Source organism: Oncorhynchus mykiss, chromosome 16, assembly GCF_013265735.2.
Source record: "Oncorhynchus mykiss isolate Arlee chromosome 16, USDA_OmykA_1.1, whole genome shotgun sequence".
Taxonomy (NCBI): domain Eukaryota; kingdom Metazoa; phylum Chordata; class Actinopteri; order Salmoniformes; family Salmonidae; genus Oncorhynchus; species Oncorhynchus mykiss.
The window spans coordinates 67,751,198-67,778,460 of NC_048580.1; the positions used below are offsets into that span (position 1 = coordinate 67,751,198).

At 38.1% G+C, this 27,263-nt stretch overlaps 2 protein-coding genes across 6 annotated transcripts in view; both read right to left on the reverse strand.

Annotated features, from left to right (window-relative positions):
* Positions 1–21,383, reverse strand: part of LOC110491154 (rho GTPase-activating protein 39) — a 163,757-nt gene extending 142,374 nt beyond the window's left edge. The window contains exon 1 of the mRNA XM_036947624.1: positions 21,136–21,383. Coding sequence (XP_036803519.1) covers positions 21,136–21,149 — 14 coding nt within the window. The 5' untranslated portion in view covers positions 21,150–21,383. The remainder of the gene's footprint in view (positions 1–21,135) is intronic.
* A 689-nt stretch (positions 21,384–22,072) lies between these two features.
* The window catches only part of LOC110491155 (extracellular sulfatase Sulf-2), a 267,272-nt gene continuing 262,081 nt past the window's right edge, over positions 22,073–27,263 (reverse strand). For 2 of the 5 annotated variants that reach the window (XM_036947627.1, XM_036947628.1), the window contains one exon: positions 22,073–26,242. In XM_036947627.1, the coding sequence (XP_036803522.1) occupies positions 25,545–26,242 (698 nt within the window). In that variant the 3' untranslated portion in view covers positions 22,073–25,544. Of the gene's footprint in view, positions 27,021–27,263 lie in introns of all 5 variants that reach the window. The other 3 variants (XM_036947629.1, XM_036947631.1, XM_036947630.1) reach the window with 2 other exon arrangements.

A 27,263-nucleotide genomic window follows, 5' to 3' on the forward strand; every position in this document is an offset into this window, starting at 1 on the left:
AAGAGGGGAGGTAAAGGATGACGACAGAGGAGATAAGAGGGGAGGTAAAGGATGAGGACAGAGGAGATAAGAGGGGAGGTGAGGAAAGCATCTATTTACATGGTGGAAACACGGGATGAATCACAGCCTTCTTTTCCTGTCCTCTCAACGTGTCCCTCATTTTGTCCCTTTTGTTTGTTGGTCCCTCTCTGTCTTGCCCTCTTTGTGTGTGGCAATGCTGAGAGGGTAAATAGACAGGCACCATCTGGGAGAGGTATGGTTTGGTCCCCACAGCCACTGTGTGTTTATTTAGTCAGGATCCAGCGCCAGGCAGTCTTGACTCCAGCCCTGTGTCTACACACTCTGTCATGGCCAGAGAGAGAGCGAGTGTGTGTGTGTGTGTGTGTGTGTGTGTGTGTGTGTGTGTGTGTAACTAGTGGCCCTGCCAATTATAATGGGTATTTTCTTCTCCTCTGTGATGTGTGCCTGTGTGTTCTGTTAACTCAACACTGCATTCTGTCTCTGGGGTCTGAGGAAGAGAAGTGAGATCTGATAGAGGGTTTCTCCTCAGAGGTAAAAATAAAATAGAAATAGACTTACATTGTTGTCAATCTCTCTCTCTCCCTCCCTCCCTCTCTCTTTCACCCCCTCCCTCTTTCCCCCCTCTCTCCCCCTCCATCCTTCTCTCCCTCTCTCTCCCCCTCCATCCTTCTCTCCCTCTCTCCCCCTCCATCCTTCTCCCTCTCTCTCCCCCTCCATCCTTCTCTCCCTCTCTCTCCCCCTCCATCCTTCTCCCCCCTCTCTCTCTCCCCCTCCATCCTTCTCCCCCTTCTCTCTCCCCTCCATCCTTCTTCCCCTGTCTCTCACTCCCTCCCTCCTTCTCCCCTCTCTCTCCCCCTTCCTCCTCCCCCCCTCCCTATTTCTCCCCCTCTCTCTCTCTCCCCCTCCATCCTTCTCCCCCCTCTCTCTCTCTCCCCCTCCCTCCTTCTCCCCCTCTCGCTCTCCCCTCCCTCCTTCTCCCCCTTTCCCTCCTCCCTCCTTCTCCCCCTCTCCTTCTCCCCCTCCCTCCTTCTCCCCCCCCTCTATCTCCCCCTCCCTCTCCCCCCTCTCTCTCCCCCTCCCTCCTACTCCCCCTCTCTCTCTCCCCCTCCCTCCTTCTCCCCCCCTCTCTCTCCCCCTCCCTCCTTCCCCTCTCTCTCCCCCCTCTCTCTCTCCCCCTCCATCCTTCTCCCCCTCTCTCTCTCCATTTCCCTAATCCCACCCCCCTCTCTCTCTGAGGAGAGGTGAGGAGAGGTGAGGAGAAGTGAGGAGATATATAAAGGGAGGGAGAATGTCCTCATGGTGTCTGTTCTGGAGAGAGGGTGAGGAGGGTGAGGAGAAGTGAGGAGAGGTGAGGAGAGGTGAGGAGAAGTGAGGAGAGGTGAGGAGAGGTGAGGAGATATATAAAGGTAGGGAGAATGTCCTCATGGTGTCTGTTCTGGAGAGAGGGTGAGTGTTGCAGTTTGCCAGTGTATCTCATTCGTACGTCATCTGCTCCAATGCCTCTCCCCCTCCATCCTTCTCCCCCCTCTCTCTCTCCCCCTGAAAGGAGATTTATAGAGCAGAGACTTGAGACCGTCTCCGGTGACTTTGTGCTCAAAACTGTGTCGTCACTTTGTTAAATGCACTTTAAATAAATTGTGATTTGACTCCAAGTAACTACTGCTACTCAGATGAACTGTGATACTGCTGAGCATCGCCACAGATCACGACCATCTTCAAATGCTCCACTGTTCCTCCAGCTCTCATTCTCTAGACCCTACTGTCAGTTAATAATAGTTCTTAGAGGAGTTTCCCAGGCCCTCGTCTGGGATCCATTAAACTAACATGGATGGATGGATGGACAGGGACATTCCTGAGCAGCAGCTTTGTCCCTGCACTCATTAAGCCAGACAATGGCAAAGATTGTCATTCATTGCCACTGGCCTTCTCCTTCAGGCTTCAGGCCCACATCCACTCGACTAATGACTGTCCTGAGTGGCCCTCCCCTGGGAGACACTGAGCCACAGGCCCCGGGCCGGTCCTGGATTACACAGGGGTTAGCAGGGGTAAACATCAGGACAACCAGAACCACTGCAATACCACAACCTCACCATCTCTCTCTGTCACGTCCACACACACACACACACACACACACACACACACACACACACACACACACACACACACACACACACACACACACACACACACACACGTCTTGTTCTTCTATCGTCGTGGGGACCTAAAATTAGTTTCCATTCAAAATCCTATTTTCCCTAAACCTAAACCTAAACCTTACCCTTACCATAACCCTAAACCTAACTCCTAACTCTAACTCTAAACCTAACCACTAACCCTTACCCTAATTCTAATCCAAGCTCTAACTCCTAACTCTAACTCTAAACCTAACCACTAACCCTTACCCTAATTCTAACCCTAAACCTAACTCCTAACTCTAAACCTAACCACTAACCCATACCCTAATTCTAATCCAAGCTCTAACTCCTAACTCTAAACCTAACCACTAACCCTTACCATAATTCTAATCCTAGCTCTAACTCCTAACTCTAAACCTAACCACTAACCCTTACCCTAATTCTAACCCTAAACCTAACTCTAAACCTAACCACTAACCCTTACCCTAATTCTAATCCTAGCTCTAACTCCTAACTCTAAACCTAACCACTAACCCTTACCCTAATTCTAACCCTAAACCTAACTCCTAACTCTAAACCTAACCACTAACCCTTACCCTAATTCTAATCCTAGCCCTAACTCCTGAATTTAAAATAGCCTTTGACCTCATGGGGATGTGGGAAATATCCCCACAAGGGAGAATTTGTCTTTGTTTTACAGTCCTTATAAAACTTTAGGGGATTTTAGGTCCCAACAAGGATAGAAGAACCAACCCACTCAACCCATACCCAATCTAACCAACACACACACAGGTGCACACACACCAGCCGCGAACAACCTGAGCAGAAAGGAGCAGGAAAGGAAGGAAGAGTCCATTTGGGCTTAGGTAGGCTGGACACTGTGCTCCCCACCACTGAGCACTTTTCCATCCTGCCGGCTGAGCCTCCCAGTCAGTCTGCTGGGCCTGAGTCATGGGGGACCCTTTTAACTGCAACACCAACCAGCAATATAGAGACAAAGGAATGTCCAGAGTTAACCCTTTCCACTGTCTGTGAGAGATAAAAACAAGCCTCTAACTACAGAGAGGTGCCTGGCTGAGCACCTCAGCCACTGTGTTGACTGAGCTGCATGACAACAGGGTGTGAACAAGGTTAGTCACTCAGACCCACTGTGTGTGTGTGTGTGTGTGTGTGGCTGTATGCAAACACTCTTCTGACACATACAAAGGAAATCCCTCCTTGAAGAGTCTTTTGTTTGTGAACCTGGCAGGTGAAAAACCTTTGGCCGATTGTTAATTGAAAATACTAAACCATGAACCCTTCATTACAAGTCTCGTTCTGTACGGGCAGTCGGAAATGGTCCATGACGACTCTTCATGCTGAGAGGAAAAGGTGAGGAGGAGAGGACAGGAGAGGATACGAGAGGACAGGAGAGAGGACAGGAGAGGATACGAGAGGACAGTAGAAGACAGGAGAGGATACGAGAGGACAGTAGAAGACAGGAGAGGATACGAGAGGACAGTAGAAGACAGGAGAGGATACGAGTGGACTGTAGAAGACAGGAGAGGATACGAGAGGATAGGAGAGGATACGAGAGGACAGGAGAGGATACGAGAGGACAGGAGAGAGGACAGGAGAGGATACGAGAGGACAGTAGAAGACAGGAGAGGATACGAGAGGACAGGAGAGGATACGAGAGGACAGTAGAAGACAGGAGAGGATACGAGAGGACAGTAGAAGACAGGAGAGGATACGAGAGGACAGTAGAAGACAGGAGAGGATACGAGTGGACTGTAGAAGACAGGAGAGGATACGAGAGGACAGGAGAGGATACGAGAGGACAGGAGAGGATACGAGAGGACAGGAGAGAGGACAGGAGAGGATACGAGAGGACAGTAGAAGACAGGAGAGGATACGAGAGGACAGGAGAGGATACAAGAGGACAGGAGAGGATACGAGAGGACAGGAGAGAGGACAGGAGAGGATACGAGAGGACAGGAGAAGACAGGAGAGGATACGAGAGGACAGGAGAGGATACGAGAGGACAGGAGAGGATACGAGAGGACAGGAGAGAGGACAGGAGAGGATACGAGAGGACAGGAGAAGACAGGAGAGGATACGAGAGGACAGGAGAGGATACGAGAGGACAGGAGAGAGGACAGGAGAGGATACGAGAGGACAGTAGAAGACAGGAGAGGATACGAGAGGACAGGAGAGGATACGAGAGGACAGGAGAGAGAAGACAGGAGAGGATACGAGAAGACAGTAGAAGACAGGAGAGGATACGAGAGGACAGGAGAGGATACGAGAGGACAGGAGAGGATACGAGAGGACAGGAGAGAGGACAGGAGAGGATACGAGAGGACAGTAGAAGACAGGAGAGGATACGAGAGGACAGGAGAGGATACGAGAGGACAGGAGAGGATACGAGAGGACAGGAGAGAGGACAGGAGAGGATACGAGAGGACAGGAGAAGACAGGAGAGGATACGAGAGGACAGGAGAGGATACGAGAGGACAGGAGAGGATACGAGAGGACAGGAGAGAGGACAGGAGATGATACGAGAGGACAGGAGAAGACAGGAGAGGATACGAGAGGACAGGAGAGGATACGAGAGGACAGGAGAGAGGACAGGAGAGGATACGAGAGGACAGTAGAAGACAGGAGAGGATACGAGAGGACAGGAGAGGATACGAGAGGACAGGAGAGAGAAGACAGGAGAGGATACGAGAAGACAGTAGAAGACAGGAGAGGATACGAGAGGACAGGAGAGGATACGAGAGGACAGGAGAGGATACGAGAGGACAGGAGAGAGGACAGGAGAGGATACGAGAGGACAGTAGAAGACAGGAGAGGATACGAGAGGACAGGAGAGGATACGAGAGGACAGGAGAGGATACGAGAGGACAGGAGAGAGGACAGGAGAGGATACGAGAGGACAGGAGAGGATACGAGAGGACAGGAGAGAGGACAGGAGAGGAAACGAGAGGACAGGAGAAGACAGGAGAGGATACGAGAGGACAGGAGAGAGGACAGGAGAGGAAACAAGAGGACAGGAGAAGACAGGAGAGAGGACAGGAGAGGAAACGAGAGGACAGGAGAAGACAGGAGAGGATACGAGAGGACAGGTGAAGACAGGAGAGAGGACAGGAGAGGAAACGAGAGGACAGGAGAAGACAGGCGAGAGGACAGGAGAGGAAACAAGAGGACAGGAGAAGACAGGAGAGAGGACAGGAGAGGAAACGAGAGGACATGAGAGAGGACAGGAGAGGAAACAAGAGGACAGGAGAAGACTGGAGAGAGGACAGGAGAGGAAACGCGAGGACAGGAGAGGATAGGAGAAGACAGGACAGGACAGTGTGATATAGTTTCTCATTAGGTTTTTCTCATCAAACAGCAGAACATATCAACACCATGTCTATCAACAGTCCTCCTACTCCCCTGTCAACACCACTACCCAGCCAGCCGCCACTCCAACTCTGTTACCATGGAGAAGTCAATTATTCTAAATCTCTTTGAGACATGTTGCAGCAGGGTGCTGATCCAACACATACTGTGAGAAGGTTTCCTCCCCTCCAACCTCTTATATAAATCACAGGAAAGAGACGCAGGGCTGACAACAGAGGCTTTCCCCCGATCCTTCCTTTACACGCAGAGACATTTCTCAAGCCCCCCCAGAGCAACAATGTAGAGGTGGAGAGTGTTTGTTATGAAGATTAAATCTCCTTTCACACTTCCATTTAGATCAACCAGCGGGATAGAGACAGAGAGAGACAGAGAGAGATAGAGAGAGAGAGACAAACACCATTGTAAATACAACCCATATTTATGCTTATTTATTTTCCCTTGTGTACTTTAACCATTTGTACATTGTTACAACACTAATTGTGATATGACATTTGTAATGTCTTTATTGTTTTGAAACTTCTGTATGTGTAATGTTTACTGTTTGCATTGTTTTTTTCACTTTTGTATATTATCTACCTCACTTGCTTCGTAAGAAGCATTTCAAGGTCCTGGAGTGGCCTAGCCAATCTCCAGATCTCAACCCCATAGAAAATCTTTGGAGGGAGTTGAAAGTCCGTGTTGCCCAGCAACAGCCCCAAAACATCACTGCTCTAGAGGAGATCTGCATGGAGGAATGGGCCAAAATACCAGCAACAGTGTGAAAACCTTTGCCAACAAAGGGTATATAACAAAGTATTGAGAAACTTTTGTTATTGACCAAATACTTATTTTCCACCATAATTTGCAAATAAATTCATTAAAAATCCTACAATGTGATTTTCTGTATTTTTTTTCTCTCATTTTGTCTGTCATAGTTGAAGTGTACCTATGATGAAAATTACAGGCCTCTCTCATCTTTTTAAGTGGGAGAACTTGCACAATTGGTGGCTGACTAAATACTTTTTTGCCCCACTGTATACAAAAGTGAAATGAACAATAAAAATGAACAGTAAACATTGCGCATACGCTCACTTTGAGTCCAGTCAGAGGAATACCATTAGAGTGCTTTTAGAGGGGAGGGGGGGCTGCAGGGAGGCCCACAGCAGGCCGTGGTGGTTGGCCGTGGTGAGATCACAGGACGGAGGAAGTTAGTAGAAGGTAGTAGAGCTGATAAATGGCCTGAATTGATGTCATAATGATAAATAGAAAGCTAAGTTTATAACATGAATGCGCATCACTGTTTTTATTTTGTTATCATTTTAACTACTACTACAGGTTTCATGGTTGTAGCCATCATTGGTTCCATTACCAATCACCTATATTACAAAACCCGTGTCATTTCAAACTTGACATTTCTCTAGTACAGGCTACGTACTGTACTGAATGACATCAGCAAAATGCCTACAATAAGTGATCGGTGTCTAGAAGGCAGCCGGGGGATACAGTGCCTGCTGGACCATAATGCTGATAATGTCATGAAAGATTAAACCAAATTTTAACATTTAACAAACGTAACATTCAACACTTGACTTTTTCTTCTACTAAAACGTTAAAACAATCAGCAGGTGAAGTTTAGGGTGAGGGCATTGTAGTGTCAGCAGTGACTGAAATGTTGCTTGGTACTTTCTAACTATTCACCGGGAAGCAGGCAGTTAGATAACACATTCATCTCAGGGTATACAGCCTATTCCTCATCACACTGTGGGCTAGGAGCCAAAAAAACAACAAATAAATTATGTATACAGCATTCATTACCGTCAATTTGGATTAGAACATAAACAGCAACCCTGGCATGGGTCTTCAAGTCATGACCCAGGAGTAGGGTCAATGTAGCACACGTCCTAGCTATGTTAATGACCCTGAATCACGGCCCATCTTAATGAGCAGGCGTTTTTACTGACTACTACTCTGTGACCCAGGCCTAAGGAACACCGTGCCAGGGAAACAGGCCAGTTAGACCAGTTAAATACAGGGAGTTAAATCCACACAACCACAGACAAGCACCTACTGGGTAGCGGTAAAAACCAAACGGAGAGGGATGGGCGCCAAGGGGTTTGGACTGCAGGAGTATTTTGGGGAATGTTATTAAGGCAACTGAAGTGTTTGTGGAAATATCTACTCATTAGAACAGTGTTTCTCAACTCCAGTCCTCAAATAACCCCAACAGCACACAAGCACACCTGATTCAACTTGTCAACCAATCCTCAAGCCCTCAATGAGTTGAATCAGGTGAATTCAAATCAAATCCAAATTAAATCCCATTTCATTGGTCGTATACATATATGGGAAACACTGTATCAGAGTAACATTAGACCCAGTGTTGGTTGCTGTGTTTTTCCCCCAAATAGAAAATCAAATTTATTTTTATTCAGCCCTTTTACATCAACTGTTGTCACAATGTGCTATTCAGAAACCCAGCCGAGCAATGCAGAGGCAGAAGCACAGTGAAAAACTCTGTAGAAGGCAGGAACCTAGGATGAAACCTAGATAGGAACCCAGCCTGGTCTCATAGACTAGACGTTACATAGTATATGCAAATCCAGGACATGCAAATTAGTATGATATGTTGCATTTTTGTAAGGTTACATAAGACAGAAGATTACTTAAGGCAAAAACGAAAGTAGGGCGGGTGGGTGGGTAGGTAGGCGTATTAACGTGAATATCTAGCAACCCAAAGGTTGCGTGTTTGAATCTCATCACAGACAACTTAAAAATTGTAGCTAATTAGCAACTTTGCAATTGCTTACTACTTAGCTAATAATTATATGTTTTTACTTTTAACCCTTTTTCTCCCCAATTTCGTGATATCCAATTGGTAGTTACAATCTAGTCCCATCGCTGCAACTCCCCTACGGAGAGGCAAAGGTCGAGAGCCATGCGTCTTCTGAAACACCACCCTGCCAAGCCGCACTGCACCAATGTGTCGGGGTCAGCTTGCAGGCACACGGCCCACCACGAGGAGTTGATAGAGCGCGATGGGACAAAGAAATGACATGTTTCTGTGGACATTATGGATACCATTTGGAATTTTCGTCTGCGTTGGTAGATGTCCATAATGTTTTGTCTAGTGATCGATAAACTCACACAAACGCTTGGATTGCTTTCGCTGTAAAGCATATTTTAAAACATCTGACACGACAGGTGGATTAACAAAGAGCTAAGCTGCGTTTTGCTATGTTGCACTTGTGATTTCATGAATATAAATATTTTTAGTAATATTTTTGGAATGTGGCATCCTGCAATTCAGCGGTTGTTGATGAAAATTATCCCGCTAACGGGATGGGTTGCGTCAAGAAGTTAATGTCATCTTTATTTTATAATGTATCGTTAATGTCATCTTTATTTCATATTGTTAATGTCATCTTTATTTTTTTAATGTATTGTTAATGTCATCTTTATTACATATTGTTAATGTCATTATTTTATTACTTATCGTTAATGTCATCTTCATTACATATTGTTAATGTCATCTTCAAATAATATTTTTGCAGGAATCTCCTTGCGGATGATTTTGCCGAAGATTGTATCACCCTCGGGCTGGGCAACCTGAGCTTTTGCTATCTCATTTATTACATATTGTTAATTACATCTTAATTACATATTGTTAATGTCATCTTTATTACATATTGTTAATGTCATCTTAATTACATATTGTTAATGTCATCTTTATTACATATTGTTAATGTCATCTTTATTACATATTGTTAATGTCATTATTTTATTGCTTATCGTTAATGGCGTCTTTGGTGTAATTATCAATATGCACAAGCACCTTGTTTCACATTTTATTACAGTGATAAAAAAGTGTTTCATTGCGTGAAGTTTAAAATGCATTCTGTCATTAATAAATGTGTAATGTGATGTATTTTAACATTACACATTTCAATAGTATTTATACATTTTTATTTTACCCCCTTTTTTCCCCCAATTTCGTCATATCCATTTACGATCTTGTCTCCTTGATGCAACTTCCCAACAGGCTCGGGAGAGGCGAAGGTCGAGTCATGCCTCCTCCAACACGTGACCCACCACTCCACACTTCTCAACACCAGCTCGCTTATCCCGGAAGCCAGCTGCACTAATGTGTCAGAGGAAACACCGTTCAACTGACAACCGAAGTCAGCCTGCAGGTGCCCGGCTCAGCGCGCTCTAGGAGTCGCTAGGGCACGATGAGCCAAGTAAAGTCCCCCCCGGGCCAAACCCTCCTTTAACCCGGGTGACGCTGGGACAATTGTGCACTGCCCTAAGGGACTCCTGGCCACGGCAAGTTGTGACAGACTCGGACTCCCGATGAAGAAAACAATCGTCTTCACTTGGATATACAGACAGTTATGGCTGGAGATGACACATGACGGACAGTCATAATGACATTGTGTAGTTGTGTAGCATTGGTGGCATTGTGGTTACTGCTGGCTGAGGAGTTGACCAAAGTTGACCAAGAGTTACCTCACTAACTCCTCAAACCTGTTTAATAGGATACCCCTCAGTTAATCCAGAGCCTATGCTTTAGATTGTCTTGTGTTGTTACAAAGTCATGACTAACTTACATTTCAGGTTTAGAAGTGCTCTACCACGGCTTTAGTGTGTAGCAGTACAGTTTCATTAATTCATGGCCTGGGCAGCTCAGACGCGCCTCCTCACAGCTGTCTCCCTCCCCATCGAGGTTCCTTATGCAGACGGCACCAACCCACCACCCCACCCAGTAGAGAAGGTCTCTGCACTGACACACCCTACCATTCCCAGGGTTTGTCCTACTGTACCACTCCCTGCCTGTTCTCACCCTACCACTATGGTGATCACTGTTCTACTGTACCACTCCCTGCCTGTTCGGTCTAAGGCACTGCATCTCAGTTCAAGAGGCGTCACTACAGTCCTTGGTTGGAATCCAGGCTGTATCACATCCGGATGTGATTGGTAGTCCCATAAGGCGGTGCACTGCGTTGTCCAGGTTTGGCCAGGGTAGGCTGTCATTGTAAATGAGAATGTGTTCTTAACTGACTTGCCTAGTTAAATAAAGGTTAAAATAAATAAAATAAACACACAGACTCAGCTGTGGAGGACTAAAGGTCTTTGACAACATCTAAAATGGTCATTAATGAAGTCCACAATGGTCAGCTCTCTCTGATTCATCCTGCAGGCAGTGGCCCAACAATGCAGCTTTTCAGCCCAAACTCCCAGTCAGCACATAGTGACCCCAACCAGTAAAAACACATACCTGGCGTGTCGGGGCTCAGACAGATACAAACAGCGTGTCGGGGCTCAGACAGATACAAACAGCGTGTCGGGGCTCAGACAGATACAAACAGCGTGTCGGGGCTCAGACAGATACAAACAGCGTGTCGGGGCTCAGACAGACAGAACAGGGGTGGAAGGAAAGAGTTGAGACACAATTGGATGAAGAGGAGAACCATACGAGAGAGACATTATAGAACAATCTAGAACAGCAGAGGCCTCAGCCAGCAGTAACCACAATGCCACCAATGATACACAACTACACAATGTCATTATGTGTCATCTCCAGCCATAACTGTCTGTATATCTAAGTGAAGATGATTGTTTTCTTCATCAGGAGTCCGTCTGTCACAACTTGCATTGGCCGGGAGTCGAAGTGAAGATGATTGTTGTCTGCCTGCATCAGGATAGCTTTATTCAACATAATTTTTAACCTTTATTTAACTAGACAAGTCAGTTAAGAACAAATTCTTATTTTCAATGACGGCCTAGGAACAGTGGGTTAACTGCCTGTTCAGGGGCAGAACAACAGATTTGTACCTTGTCGGCTCGGGGGTTTGAACTTGCAACCTTTCGGTGGAGGTTGTGTGTGGGTGACTGAAGACGTCAGAACCTAACACTATTTATTTCAGCAATGCTCCTGTTCACCCGGGATACCCATGGGCGGGGTGGGAGGGGGGGTGGGGGATTGTTTGAAATTAGTTTGCTCAAATCATTAACTACATGTTATTGTCTTAAGACTGTATTTATATGGTAACAACGATTTGCGTTAGACAAATGTTTGTTCTTTTTCATTTCCATAGCATACCATTTGCATTTCAAATAAAGGGAACATTTTAAATTTGAGGCACGCAAAGGGAAACCGAGACAATACGTTTTCCTATAAAGTTTGAGTAATGTAAAGCTTCCATCTCCAGACTATAGCCTACTTTAAACCTGTTGTATTATTTTACTGTAGCACAGCAGACAGTGGAAATCATCAATCCGCAGAAGTGAGAAGCGACAACACGAGGATCAACTGCAAAAACGTGTCACATTGTATCGGTGAGGGTGGGGGGGAGACGGGACGGGACGGGGGAGACGGGACGGGGGAGACGAGACGGGACGGGGGAGACGGGGCGGGGGGTTGTAACACATGTCCCTTTTCCACAAATGAAAACTCTCTCCAGTATGACTATAGACCATATTGAATACTTAGTATAATAGTAATAGTTAGTGTAATAGTAATAGTCAGTATGATAGTAATAGTATAATAGTAATAGTTAGTGTAATAGTAATAGTATAATAGTAATAGTTAGTGTAATAGTAATAGTATAATAGTAATAGTTAGTGTAATAGTAATAGTATAATAGTAATAGTTAGTATAATAGTAATAGTATAATAGTAATAGTCAGTATGATAGTAATAGTATAATAGTAATAGTCAGTATGATAGTAATAGTATAATAGTAATAGTTAGTGTAATAGTAATAGTATAATAGTAATAGTTAGTGTAATAGTAATAGTATAATAGTAATAGTTAGTGTAATAGTAATAGTATAATAGTAATAGTTAGTGTAATAGTAATAGTATAATAGTAATAGTTAGTATAATAGTAATAGTATAATAGTAATAGTCAGTATGATAGTAATAGTATAATAGTAATAGTTAGTGTAATAGTAATAGTATAATAGTTAGTGTAATAGTAATAGTTAGTATGATAGTACTAGTTAGTATGATAGTAATAGTATAATAGTAATAGTCAGTATGATAGTAATAGTATAATAGTAATAGTTAGTGTAATAGTAATAGTATAATAGTTAGTGTAATAGTAATAGTATAATAGTAATAGTCAGTATGATAGTAATAGTATAATAGTAATAGTTAGTGTAATAGTAATAGTATAATAGTAATAGTTAGTGTAATAGTAATAGTATAATAGTAATAGTTAGTGTAATAGTAATAGTATAATAGTAATAGTTAGTATAATAGTAATAGTATAATAGTAATAGTCAGTATGATAGTAATAGTATAATAGTAATAGTTAGTGTAATAGTAATAGTATAATAGTTAGTGTAATAGTAATAGTTAGTATGATAGTACTAGTTAGTATGATAGTAATAGTATAATAGTAATAGTCAGTATGATAGTAATAGTATAATAGTAATAGTTAGTGTAATAGTAATAGTATAATAGTTAGTGTAATAGTAATAGTATAATAGTAATAGTCAGTATGATAGTAATAGTTAGTATAATAGTAATAGTCAGTATGATAGTAATAGTATAATAGTAATAGTTAGTATAATAGTAATAGTTAGTATAATAGTAATAGTCAGTATGATAGTAATAGTATAATAGTAATAGTTAGTGTAATAGTAATAGTATAATAGTAATAGTTAGTGTAATAGTAATAGTATAATAGTAATAGTTAGTGTAATAGTAATAGTATAATAGTAATAGTTAGTGTAATAGTAATAGTATAATAGTAATAGTTAGTATAATAGTAATAGTATAATAGTAATAGTCAGTATGATAGTAATAGTATAATAGTAATAGTTAGTGTAATAGTAATAGTATAATAGTTAGTGTAATAGTAATAGTTAGTATGATAGTACTAGTTAGTATGATAGTAATAGTATAATAGTAATAGTCAGTATGATAGTAATAGTATAATAGTAATAGTTAGTGTAATAGTAATAGTATAATAGTTAGTGTAATAGTAATAGTATAATAGTAATAGTCAGTATGATAGTAATAGTATAATAGTAATAGTTAGTGTAATAGTAATAGTATAATAGTAATAGTTAGTGTAATAGTAATAGTATAATAGTAATAGTTAGTGTAATAGTAATAGTATAATAGTAATAGTTAGTATAATAGTAATAGTATAATAGTAATAGTCAGTATGATAGTAATAGTATAATAGTAATAGTTAGTGTAATAGTAATAGTATAATAGTAATAGTTAGTGTAATAGTAATAGTATAATAGTAATAGTTAGTATAATAGTAATAGTATAATAGTAATAGTCAGTATGATAGTAATAGTATAATAGTAATAGTTAGTGTAATAGTAATAGTATAATAGTTAGTGTAATAGTAATAGTTAGTATGATAGTACTAGTTAGTATGATAGTAATAGTATAATAGTAATAGTCAGTATGATAGTAATAGTATAATAGTAATAGTTAGTGTAATAGTAATAGTATAATAGTTAGTGTAATAGTAATAGTATAATAGTAATAGTTAGTATAATAGTAATAGTATAATAGTAATAGTCAGTATGATAGTAATAGTATAATAGTAATAGTTAGTGTAATAGTAATAGTATAATAGTTAGTGTAATAGTAATAGTTAGTATGATAGTACTAGTTAGTATGATAGTAATAGTATAATAGTAATAGTCAGTATGATAGTAATAGTATAATAGTAATAGTTAGTGTAATAGTAATAGTATAATAGTAATAGTTAGTATAATAGTAATAGTGTAATAGTAATAGTTAGTACAATAGTTAGTGTAATAGTAATAGTATAATAGTAATAGTTAGTATAATAGTAATAGTTAGTATGATAGTAATAGTTAGTATAATAGTTAGTGTAATAGTAATAGTATAATAGTAATAGTATAATAGTTAGTGTAATAGTAATAGTTAGTATGATAGTAATAGTTAGTGTAATAGTAATAGTTAGTATAATAGTTAGTGTAATAGTAATAGTATAATAGTCATAGTTAGTATAATAGTAATAGTATAATAGTAATAGTTAGTATGATAGTAATAGTTAGTATAATAGTAATAGTTAGTATAATAGCTAGTGTAATAGTAATAGTATAATAGTAATAGTTAGTATAATAGTAATAGTTAGTATAATAGTAATAGTATAATAGTAATAGTTAGTATAATAGTAATAGTTAGTATAATAGTAATAGTTAGTATAATAGTAATAGTATAATAGTCATAGTATAATAGTAATAGTTAGTATAATAGTAATAGTATAATAGTCATAGTATAATAGTAATACTTAGTATAATAGTAATAGTATAATAGTAATAGTTAGTATAATAGTAATAGTATAATAGTAGTAGTTGGTATAATAGTAATAGTTAGTAGTATAGTAATAGTTAGTAGTATAGTAATAGTATAATAGTAATAGTTAGTATGATAGTAATAGTTAGTGTAATAGTAATAGTTAGTATAATAGTTACTGTAATAGTAATAGTATAATAGTCATAGTATAATAGTAATAGTTAGTATAATAGTAATAGTATAATAGTAATACTTAGTATAATAGTAATAGTATAATAGTAATAGTTAGTATAATAGTAATAGTTAGTATAATAGTAATAGTATAATAGTAATAGTTAGTATAATAGTAATAGTTAGTATAATAGTTAGTGTAATAGTAATAGTTAGTATGATAGTAATAGTTAGTGTAATAGTAATAGTTAGTATGATAGTAATAGTTAGTGTAATAGTAATAGTTAGTATAATAATTAGTGTAATAGTAATAGTATAATAGTAATAGTTAGTATAATAGTAATAGTATAATAGTAATAGTTAGTATAATAGTACTAGTTAGTATAATAGTAATGGTATAATAGTAATAGTTAGTAAGATAGTACTAGTTAGTATAATAGTAATAGTTAGTGTAATAGTAATAGTTAGTATGATATTAATAGTATAATAGTAATAGTTAGTATAATAGTACTAGTTAGTATAATAGTATAGTTAGTATGATAGTAATAGTTAGTATGATAGTAATAGTTAGTATAATAGTAATAGTTAGTATGATAGTAATAGTTAGTGTAATAGTAAGTTTGTATAATAGTAATAGTATAATAGTAATAGTTAGTATGATAGTAATAGTTAGTGTAATAGTAATAGTGTAATAGTAATAGTGTAATAGTAATAGTTAGTATAATAGTTACTGTAATAGTAATAGTATAATAGTAATAGTTAGTATAATAGTAATAGTATAATAGTAATAGTTAGTATGATAGTAATAGTTAGTGTAATAGTAATAGTTAGTATAATAGTTAGTGTAATAGTATAATAGTAATAGTTAGTATAATAGTAATAGTTAGTATAATAGTTAGTGTAATAGTAATAGTATAATAGTAATAGTTAGTATAATAGTACTAGTTAGTATAATAGTAATGGTATAATAGTAATAGTTAGTATGATAGTAATAGTATACTAGTAATAGTTAGTATAATAGTAATAGTATAATAGTAATAGTTAGTATAATAGTAATAGTTAGGATGATAGTAATAGTTAGTATAATAGTAATAGTTAGTATAATAGTAATAGTTAGTATGATAGTAATAGTATAATAGTAATAGTTAGTATAATAGTAATAGTTAGTATAATAGTAATAGTTAGTGTAATAGTAATAGTATAATAGTAATAGTATAATAGTAATAGTTAGTATAATAGTAATAGTTAGTATAATAGTAATAGTATAATAGTCATAGTTAGTATAATAGTAATAGTATAATAGTAGTAGTTAGTGTAATAGTAATAGTTAGTATTATAGTAATAGTATAATAGTAATAGTTAGTATAATAGTAATAGTTAGTATAATAGTAATAGTTAGTATAATAGTTAGTGTAATAGTAATAGTATAATAGTAATAGTTAGTATGATAGTAATAGTTAGTGTAATAGTAATAGTTAGTATAATAGTTAGTGTAATAGTAATAGTATAATAGTAATAGTTAGTATAATAGTAATAGTATAATAGTAATAGTTAGTATAATAGTACTAGTTAGTATAATAGTAATGGTATAATAGTAATAGTTAGTATGATAGTACTAGTTAGTATAATAGTAATAGTTAGTGTAATAGTAATAGTTAGTATAATAGTATAGTTAGTATGATAGTAATAGTTAGTATGATAGTAATAGTATAATAGTAATAGTTAGTATAATAGTACTAGTTAGTATAATAGTATAGTTAGTATGATAGTAATAGTTAGTATGATAGTAATAGTATAATAGTAATAGTTAGTATAATAGTACTAGTTAGTATAATAGTATAGTTAGTATGATAGTAATAGTTAGTATGATAGTAATAGTTAGTATAATAGTAATAGTTAGTATGATAGTAATAGTTAGTGTAATAGTAATAGTTTGTATAATAGTAATAGTATAATAGTAATAGTTAGTATAATAGTAATCGTTTGTATAATAGTAATAGCTAGTATAATAGTAATAGTTAGTGTAATAGTAATAGTTTGTATAATAGTTAGTATAATAGTAATAGTTAGTATAATAGTAATAGTATAATAGTAATAGTATAATAGTAATAGTTAGTATAATAGTACTAGTATAATAGTAATAGTATAATAGTAATAGTTAGTATAATAGTTAGTATAATAGTAATAGTATAATAGTAATAGTATAATAGTAATAGTATAATAGTAATAGTTAGTATGACAGTAATAGTTAGTGTAATAGTAATAGTATAATAGTAATAGTATAATAGCAATAGTTAGTATGATAGTAATAGTTAGTATGATAGTAATAGTTAGTATAATAGTAATAGTTAGTATAATAGTAATAGTTAGTATGATAGTACTAGTATAATAGTAATAGTTAGTATAATAGTAATAGTATAATAGTAATAGTATAATAGTAATAGTATAATAGTAATAGTATAATAGTAATAGTTAGTATGATAGTAATAGTTAGTATGATAGTAATAGTTAGTATGATAGTAATAGTTAGTATAATAGTAATAGTTAGTATAATAGTAATAGTTAGTATGATAGTACTAGTATAATAGTAATAGTTAGTATAATAGTAATAGTATAATAGTAATAGTATAATAGTAATAGTATAATAGTAATAGTTAGTATAATAGTAATAGTATAATAGTAATAGTATAATAGTAATAGTTAGTGTAATAGTAATAGTATAATAGTAATAGTTAGTATAATAGTAATAGTTAGTATGATAGTACTAGTATAATAGTAATAGTTAGTATAATAGTAATAGTATAATAGTAATAGTATAATAGTAATAGTATAATAGTAATAGTATAATAGTAATAGTTAGTATGATAGTAATAGTTAGTATGATAGTAATAGTTAGTATAATAGTAATAGTTAGTATAATAGTAATAGTTAGTATGATAGTACTAGTATAATAGTAATAGTTAGTATAATAGTAATAGTATAATAGTAATAGTATAATAGTAATAGTGTAATAGTAATAGTTAGTATAATAGTAATAGTATAATAGTAATAGTATAATAGTAATAGTTAGTATAATAGTACTAGTTAGTATGATAGTACTAGTTAGTATGATAGTAATAGTTAGGATAATAGTAATAGTTAGTATGATTGTAATAGTTAGTATGATAGTAATAGTTAGTATGATAGTAATAGTTAGTATAATAGTAATAGTTAGTATAATAGTAATAGTTAGTATGATAGTACTAGTTAGTATGATAGTAATAGTTAGGATAATAGTAATCGTTTGTATAATAGTAATAGCTAGTATAATAGTAATAGTTAGTGTAATAGTAATAGTTTGTATAATAGTTAGTATAATAGTAATAGTTAGTATAATAGTAATAGTATAATAGTAATAGTATAATAGTAATAGTTAGTATAATAGTACTAGTATAATAGTAATAGTATAATAGTAATAGTTAGTATAATAGTTAGTATAATAGTAATAGTATAATAGTAATAGTATAATAGTAATAGTATAATAGTAATAGTTAGTATGACAGTAATAGTTAGTGTAATAGTAATAGTATAATAGTAATAGTATAATAGTAATAGTTAGTATGATAGTAATAGTTAGTATGATAGTAATAGTTAGTATAATAGTAATAGTTAGTATAATAGTAATAGTTAGTATGATAGTACTAGTATAATAGTAATAGTTAGTATAATAGTAATAGTATAATAGTAATAGTATAATAGTAATAGTATAATAGTAATAGTATAATAGTAATAGTTAGTATGATAGTAATAGTTAGTATGATAGTAATAGTTAGTATGATAGTAATAGTTAGTATAATAGTAATAGTTAGTATAATAGTAATAGTTAGTATGATAGTACTAGTATAATAGTAATAGTTAGTATAATAGTAATAGTATAATAGTAATAGTATAATAGTAATAGTATAATAGTAATAGTTAGTATAATAGTAATAGTATAATAGTAATAGTATAATAGTAATAGTTAGTGTAATAGTAATAGTATAATAGTAATAGTTAGTATAATAGTAATAGTTAGTATGATAGTACTAGTATAATAGTAATAGTTAGTATAATAGTAATAGTATAATAGTAATAGCATAATAGTAATAGTATAATAGTAATAGTATAATAGTAATAGTTAGTATGATAGTAATAGTTAGTATGATAGTAATAGTTAGTATAATAGTAATAGTTAGTATAATAGTAATAGTTAGTATGATAGTACTAGTATAATAGTAATAGTTAGTATAATAGTAATAGTATAATAGTAATAGTATAATAGTAATTACTAATAATAGTAATAGTAAACTATTATACTAGTGTAATAGTAATAGTTAGTATAATAGTAATAGTATAATAGTAATAGTATAATAGTAATAGTTAGTATAATAGTACTAGTTAGTATGATAGTACTAGTTAGTATGATAGTAATAGTTAGGATAATAGTAATAGTTAGTATGATAGTAATAGTTAGTATGATAGTAATAGTTAGTATGATAGTAATAGTTAGTATAATAGTAATAGTTAGTATGATAGTACTAGTTAGTATGATAGTAATAGTTAGGATAATAGTAATAGTTAGTATGATAGTAATAGTTAGTATGATAGTAATAGTTAGTATAATAGTAATAGTTAGTATAATAGTAATAGTTAGTATAATAGTAATAGTTAGTATAATAGTATAGTTAGTATAATAGTAATAGTTAGTATAATAGTAATAGTGCTATGGAACATGCATGTGTTTTTTTATTTGTGTTTTTACTTTGGTAGCGGAACCAAGCTATTTGTAGAAACATCTGCCAAGATTCAAGAGACGAAACTGATCATTAAAATCGGACCACAATCATACAATCCAACTCTGGCTTCCACAGCACAATAAAACATAGTTAATGCTTCCATGGCCTCCATTTGCTCACTGTCTTCACAATGTGTAACTTGGACTCCCTTCAAGTGTGATTATATATACAGTAGTAACACATCTCTGTTATTATATATATAGTACTCACACAACTCTATTCAGTAAGAGCAATACACTGCTATATCCACTGCACTCATCAACTGATTACAGGCTAACCAATTCATCTAAACTACCCCAATCATTATATGTCTTTATATAAATGGTATATAGCATGAGGCCAACACTAAACAGCTAATCGAGTCTAGTCAGGAGAACTAAAATATGAATAAAATACGTCTACGCCCGTCCCGCTGATGGTTGCCATTATGCTGGACACATGGAAGTCAGGATGGGAAGTGACTGACTGAGCGGCAGATTGACTGACACAGCACCAGAGGGAAAGCATGCTGGACCATGTGTAACTAACCAGCCCTCTCCTGTAGCGTTCAGCATCTGTTCTCCGACATGCATGCCGGTCAAGACCAGGCATGTTTCCCCACAGACTATCCCATTAATCCATTGTAAAAACCTTGGATCTCGTGTTTGAACGGTGAAGTTGCCCAGAGGCATGGTTTTACACACCGATAAGGAGCAGTGTAATAGACCCTAGTGTAGTTATTGGACAGGCATGCAGTGTTTTAGGATGACTTTCTCTTGAAAAGAAGGACTACATCCGTAATGAATACAATATATTGATCCAGAACAATCAAATAATTATTGAAATGGGATAACATTTCACCTCCCAAATGCATTAGTTTGTATGTATGTCTTGTTGGTGTCCGTCATTTCAAGCTTTTAATCCGTTTGAAATGAGTTTGTTCAAGTCCTTGACTACATGTTATTGTCTTAGACAGTGTTTATATGGTAACAACGATTTGCGTTTGACAAATGTTTGTTCTTTTTCATTTCCATAGCATACCATTTGCATTTCAAATAAAGGGAACATTTTAAATTTGAGACACGCAAAGGGAAACCGAGACAATACGTTTTCCTATAAAGTTTGAGTAATGTAAAGCTTCCATATCCAGACTATAGCCTACTTTAAACCTGTTGTATTATTTTACTGTAGCACAGCAGACAGTGGAAATCATCAATCCGCAGAAGTGAGAAGCGACAACACGAGGATCAACAGCAAAAACGTGTCACATTGTATCGTTCTAGTTTCGTTCACCAAGAGAAACACAAAGTTACATGCATTGACAATACACTGTACAGTAAATAGTAACTTGCATACCTTGTCTCGGCCATCTTCCTCACATTGTATGAGCAAAAAGTTGGAATAAGAGTTGCATTGTAGTAGATTTCCCACTAGTTGAAGCTATGTATGTGCGTTTCCACGTAACTGGAGCACAGTACTGCCTCACCCCTGCCCTGTCTGTGTGCAAGTCAGTACAGCACACACACCCCTCCACGAAACTCCACCATGGTCCTGGTTTATATGTAATCTGATCCCTAACGGACTGTATTTAACTGAGCGGTATACTACAAAGCAGCTTGAATGAGTTAGCCAGCAAGTGAATGAGTCAGCCAGCTAACTTGCCTAAATATTCTGAAATATATATATATATTTTAGAAGGATAAGTTTGAAATGGGCATGGTCTTATTGACTCAACAATCAAAAACACATATCTAAGTTAAGCTTTCTTAATTAATCAGAAAATCAATAGTTATTTCTGGTTATTTATCAAAGTTAGCTAGCTAAGTCATCGAATTTGCTTTGTAGTATACCCCTCTGTTTTCCCTCTGCATTGGGGTATCTGATGATCTTGGTGTCAACATGATCCAATACACCCACCTAGTGCTGAGACAGAAATATACATCCCAGACTCATGTTGACTGTCACCCCAGATCCAATTGTGTCCAAACGTTTGGATCAGTGTCTATGTATTAAATTAACTGTTTGGGAAATCATTCTTAAATGTGTACCAATAAATCAACACATTAATCAAGATATTTACTTTTCACCAAAGCTTCCAAAGCTGAAAGAACCAGAGAAACCTGTTGGCTGAATATGGAACAAGATCAAATGTATGGTTAGACAGAACCCAGACAAATATGTTATACAGTACATGAATGTCCAAATAAGAAATAGGCATGTATGGTATCGGTAACAGAGTGTCCCAATCAAGGACTGCAGGTCTGAACATGTCAAATAACCACAACCCAGACTGTGAAGTGAAGAGGAGGAAACCTTGGCATTCAACACTTTATTCACAAACTAGTTACAGCTATCAACTGTTCACTGGAAACCAAAATATATGCACGATAAACCCATGGAACTACACAAGGCATCGTTATGATAAAACCCTCTCTGTTTTGTTCACATACAGTAGTCCATTTCAAAGTGCTAATAAAAAGTACTGTTGCTTATTTTTTTCAGGGGGAGAAGGGACTTGTTTTGCCTCGTACAATATAGTACAAAATTATTGTGGGGGGGGGGGGGGGGGGGGGGGGTTCGGTTTCCTGGTAAATTGAGGGTGGAAAGATTCCTTCTGCTCAAGGGTATTCACATCAGATGACTACTTACAGGTGTGAAGCATCGTTGCAGTGTAGGGCGGCAGGTAGCCTAGCAGTTAGAACATTTGACCAGTAACCCCAAGGTCGATATTTTGAATCCCCGTGAAAACAAGGTGAAAAATCTGTTGATCTGCACATGAGCAAGTCACTCAACCCAAATTGCTCCAGGGTCACGGTCAATAATGACAGATCCCTGGCCACGAACCCACTGTCAGGGGGAGTAAGGATATGCCAAATTCCCATTTCCAAACTTGTACAAGTTACCCACTTGTACATGCAGTGAAACAGGACAAATATAAGCACCCACGATTTGACCCTTTTGATGAAGCGCTGTCTGATAGGTAATATCTGTTTATTATAAAATATATTTTAACATTTACATTAATCGCAAAAAACCTACATTCAAATACACACAGCAATTTTACATGTATGTTGAGACCCCAATAGCACCATGTATAGCGAACAAATCTACTGTTATAAAGAATGCAGCATTTGTTAACTACATGTACTGTTCCATGTATTTTTATTTCTAAGAGAAACACGTGTAACTACAGTCTTTAGACCATGAAGTTATGGCCGATCGTGACTGTGTGGGCTTGTTTTACAAGCCAGCATGTTCTGAGTATCTCTAAGTGGTATTAGGCAGAATAAACTGCCAGGGTTGCTGTATAAGGTGAGTGGGTCATGAAACCTATGTCCCGCCCATCTCTGGGACACATCGGCTTGCAAAACAAGCACACCTTTTCTCTCTGAAGCCTTTGATGACATCAGAGAGAGGTAGTGGGGCACGTTCCTCTGCCCAGCCATTGGATAGTTATTTTACATATCAGCCAACCATATCATATGTCCTAGCAATCTGGTGCCCGACAGCACAGTCGATGACCTGGCACACAACCATTGCAACACAATACATGCAACAACGTCTTAGCAGGGGAACTCAACTGTGGACTGATGACTTCATGAAACAGACTTCCTGGATGAACCAACCAGACTAGACAAGTCAGGTTTACACATAGAGATGTATAAGGATCATTACATAGAAATAACACGTTTTTGCATGGACATTGCCATTGGGGGCTTCCAGGCATTTTACAGTAGTCAACTGTGTAGAGATTCGTATGGGGTTGGGAGCGATCAGCCAATAAGCAGAGCATTGTCTTCTTCTTTAAAATGGTTTGCCTAGTTTGTAAATGGCTTCAAGCTATGTGACTGCCATCTAGTGGCCACAATAAATGAATGACACTAAATTTGGTTCAGGACTCCAGCACTGCAGGAGGCGATAAGACACCTATATTAGTTTACACTTTTTTTTTTATCTAAAGAAGGAAGAAAAGGGACTATTTTAAAATGGAAATGGCTTCAGTGGTGCTGGCCATACTGTCACAGACACCATAATGGGACAGCTACAATGTTGTGACCTCTATACGTCTCAGTGGGTTCACATCAGATAAGTGCCTTCGATTGCATGTTTTCTGATTGGACTCTCTCAAAACGGTTAATGCCACAGCTACCAAGTTGTTAGCGGTAGATATATTTTCAGTAAAAACTCTTATTCTGTTCAACATCCAGAACTCAGTCATTTTGAAATGAAAATAAGAACACAACAAAAGGGAATGCTTTGATTCACATAAATATCAAGTCTCTTGTTTTTCATTACAAACATAGTAGAACTAAAATAAGCTGCAACACTGAAAATATACGGCACTTAGATGACACTCCCAGTTCCTACCTGCACTCCAACCCTAACCACGGCCTCCTCGTGTCGGTTTGACGCCAAACTCAAAGGCAAGTTCCACAGCACTCACAGTGTGTGAGGTGTGTGTGTGTGTGTGTGTGTGTGTGTGTGTATCACTGAACCTCATAATTGATCATCTGCATTTTGTGGAATTAAGTGTTTTCAAAAATGAATTAGTAACACATTGGTTAAAAAAAAGCCTTAATCAATGTGCCACATACACGTAATCAGCACAGGGGGGTGGAACCAGCACCAATTCATACACCCATTAGTAAAAACAAACAAAGTCAAATACACATATAGAATACACAATATTTTTTTCAAAGAATCCAATGAATATCAAAAATCAATCAAGTTTATTTTCCTCTCATATTCCCAAAGCTCCCCAAAAACAAAAAACAAAGCAAAGTAACATCCTGCCATAGGAAAATAATCATGGGCTGCTTCTGCTGTGTTCGCTCATAAAGAATCATGGGCTGCTGCTGCTGTGTTCGCTCATAAAGAATCATGGGCTGCTTCTGCTGTGTTCGCTCATAAAGAATCATGGGCTGCTTCTGCTGTGTTCGCTCATAAAGAATCATGGGCTGCTGCTGCTGTGTTCGCTCATAAAGAATCATGGGCTGCTGCTGCTGTGTTCGCTCATAAAGAATCATGGGCTGCTTCTGCTGTGTTCACTCATAAAGAATCATGGGCTGCTGCTGCTGTGTTCGCTCATAAAGAATCATGGGCTGCTGCTGCTGTGTTCGCTCATAAAGAATCATGGGCTGCTGCTGCTGTGTTCGCTCATAAAGAATCATGGGCTGCTTCTGCTGTGTTCGCTCATAAAGAATCATGGGCTGCTTCTGCTGTGTTCGCTCATAAAGAATCATGGGCTGCTGCTGCTGTGTTCGCTCATAAAGAATCATGGGCTGCTTCTGCTGTGTTCGCTCATAAAGAATCATGGGCTGCTGCTGTGTTCGTTCATAAAGAATCATGGGCTGCTGCTGCTGTGTTCGTTCATAAAGAATCATGGGCTGCTGCTGCTGTGTTCGCTCATAAAGAATCATGGGCTGCTGCTGTGTTCGTTCATAAAGAATCATGGGCTGCTGCTGTGTTCGTTCATAAAGAATCTCCTGGTGAAGTCCGTTGATGTATTACAGGAAGGGGCCAGCAGTGGGCCGTCTGCTGGCCTGGGATATGGTTGGGGCACTGGAGGACTGCAGTCTTGATTAAAGGGACAGGCTCGTCCCCATATCAGCCAGGAAGTGCTGCTGTGGCCTGAGGAGGAGGAGGGTGAGAATTTAAGCGGGTCTGGGTGGGGGACAGGCCAGAGGTGACATTGTGCTGATTCAGTCTCCCTAAAATCTCAGGTGAGGAGGGGAGACAGAGTGAGAGAGGGGTCTTACAGGCAGTCATACAGGCAACCCGTTCTCAGCTTCCTGAACAAAGTCACTGCACTGACAGTGAGCATGGTTCAGCCTCCACCGGGCCGACCGTCTCCTAAACAACTCTTCCTCCTCCTCTTCATCACCCCTATCCCTGCCCTCCTCATCCTCGTCATGCAGTCTAGGCGGGCCCTCCTCCCCTAACTGGTTGAGGAGAGGTGGGGAGTGGTCCCAGTCTGAGCGGCCCTCCTCAGCTGGGACTGGAGGACAGGAAGAGGAGGAGGAGGAGGAGGAAGAGCGGTGCTCCCCTCCATTCAGCCCCAACGCCTCCCTCAGGACCTCGGCCGCAGCCTCTCTCAGCAGGAGAGCTGGAGTGGCCAGGGTGGTCAGGTAGATGGCTGAGGCTGATTGGTCCGTTGAGGATACCAGGGCGTGGTCTCTTCCTCCTCTACCCTCCCCAGGAATCAAGTTGCTGCTGCGCCCGTTCGGCTGGTGGTTGAAGTTGCCTAGCATCGTGAACATCCTGTCCACGGTCCAGTCAAAGTTGTCCCAGTCCTCCAGGCTGACGTTGAAGTTGAGTTTGAGATCATACGCGTGCTTGTCAAGTCTGTACAAGGGTTCAAGTTCTGACCAGTCCATTCCCGTTCCTCCTGCACTGGGTGCTTCTGACGGGGCCACTGTCGCCTCCTGGACCCTATCCCTCCCAGCCTTCCCAAATCTGTCCTCTGATGAGACAAGATCACACAGACAAAACAGTGTCATCCACAGCAAACCTCTGTCTCCCGTTGTGTCTGTACTCTCCTCATCATCACCACGTGAACACTGCTCCCAGTAAACTGGTCCCAGGACAGAGTAGTATTCTATTCTATATGAATGCTTGAATGGGTTCATTCTCTGACATTCACACTAGTTTATGAGGCAGCTACATGGAGAAACAGACAAGACACATGGACAGCAGAGTATCAGAAAGAGTGAGAGACATTGTGAGGCACTGCAGTCTTATGAACAGTGAGAGTCAACCAAGGCAGATGCGCTGGGCGGTGGGGGTGGATGGCGCCCTCTACAGGTAGAGATGATTAGATGACTAAGGCAGATGTGCTGGGCGGTGGGGGTGGATGGCGCCCTCTACAGGTAGAGATGATTAGATGACTAAGGCAGATGTGCTGGGCGGTGGATGGCGCCCTCTACAGGTAGAGATGATTAGATGACTAAGGCAGATGTGCTGGGCGGTGGGGGTGGATGGCGCCCTCTACAGGTAGAGATGATTAGATGACTAAGGCAGATGTGCTGGGCGGTGGATGGCGCCCTCTACAGGTAGAGATGATTAGATGACTAAGGCAGATGCGCTGGGCGGTGGGGGTGGATGGCGCCCTCTACAGGTAGAGATGATTAGATGACTAAGGCAGATGCGCTGGGCAGTGGGGGTGGATGGCGCCCTCTACAGGTAGAGATGATTAGATGACTAAGGCAGATGTGCTGGGCGGTGGGGGTGGATGACGCCCTCTACAGGTGACAAGCAACAGGACAGTATGAGATGTGAGCTGCCTAAACCTTGCAGGTTAGAATTACATCCATTCATATCGACAGACAGGAGAGTGAGACAGACAGGAGAGTGAGACAGTCATGGTTATTAACTAGAACTAGTAGAGAGCAGCAGGCAAGCCTGGAAAAACCCAGAGTTGAAAAAACTAACGAAATGAAAGAGGAACGAAAGAGAGGAAGAAAAAGCAAGTTAGAGATGACTGT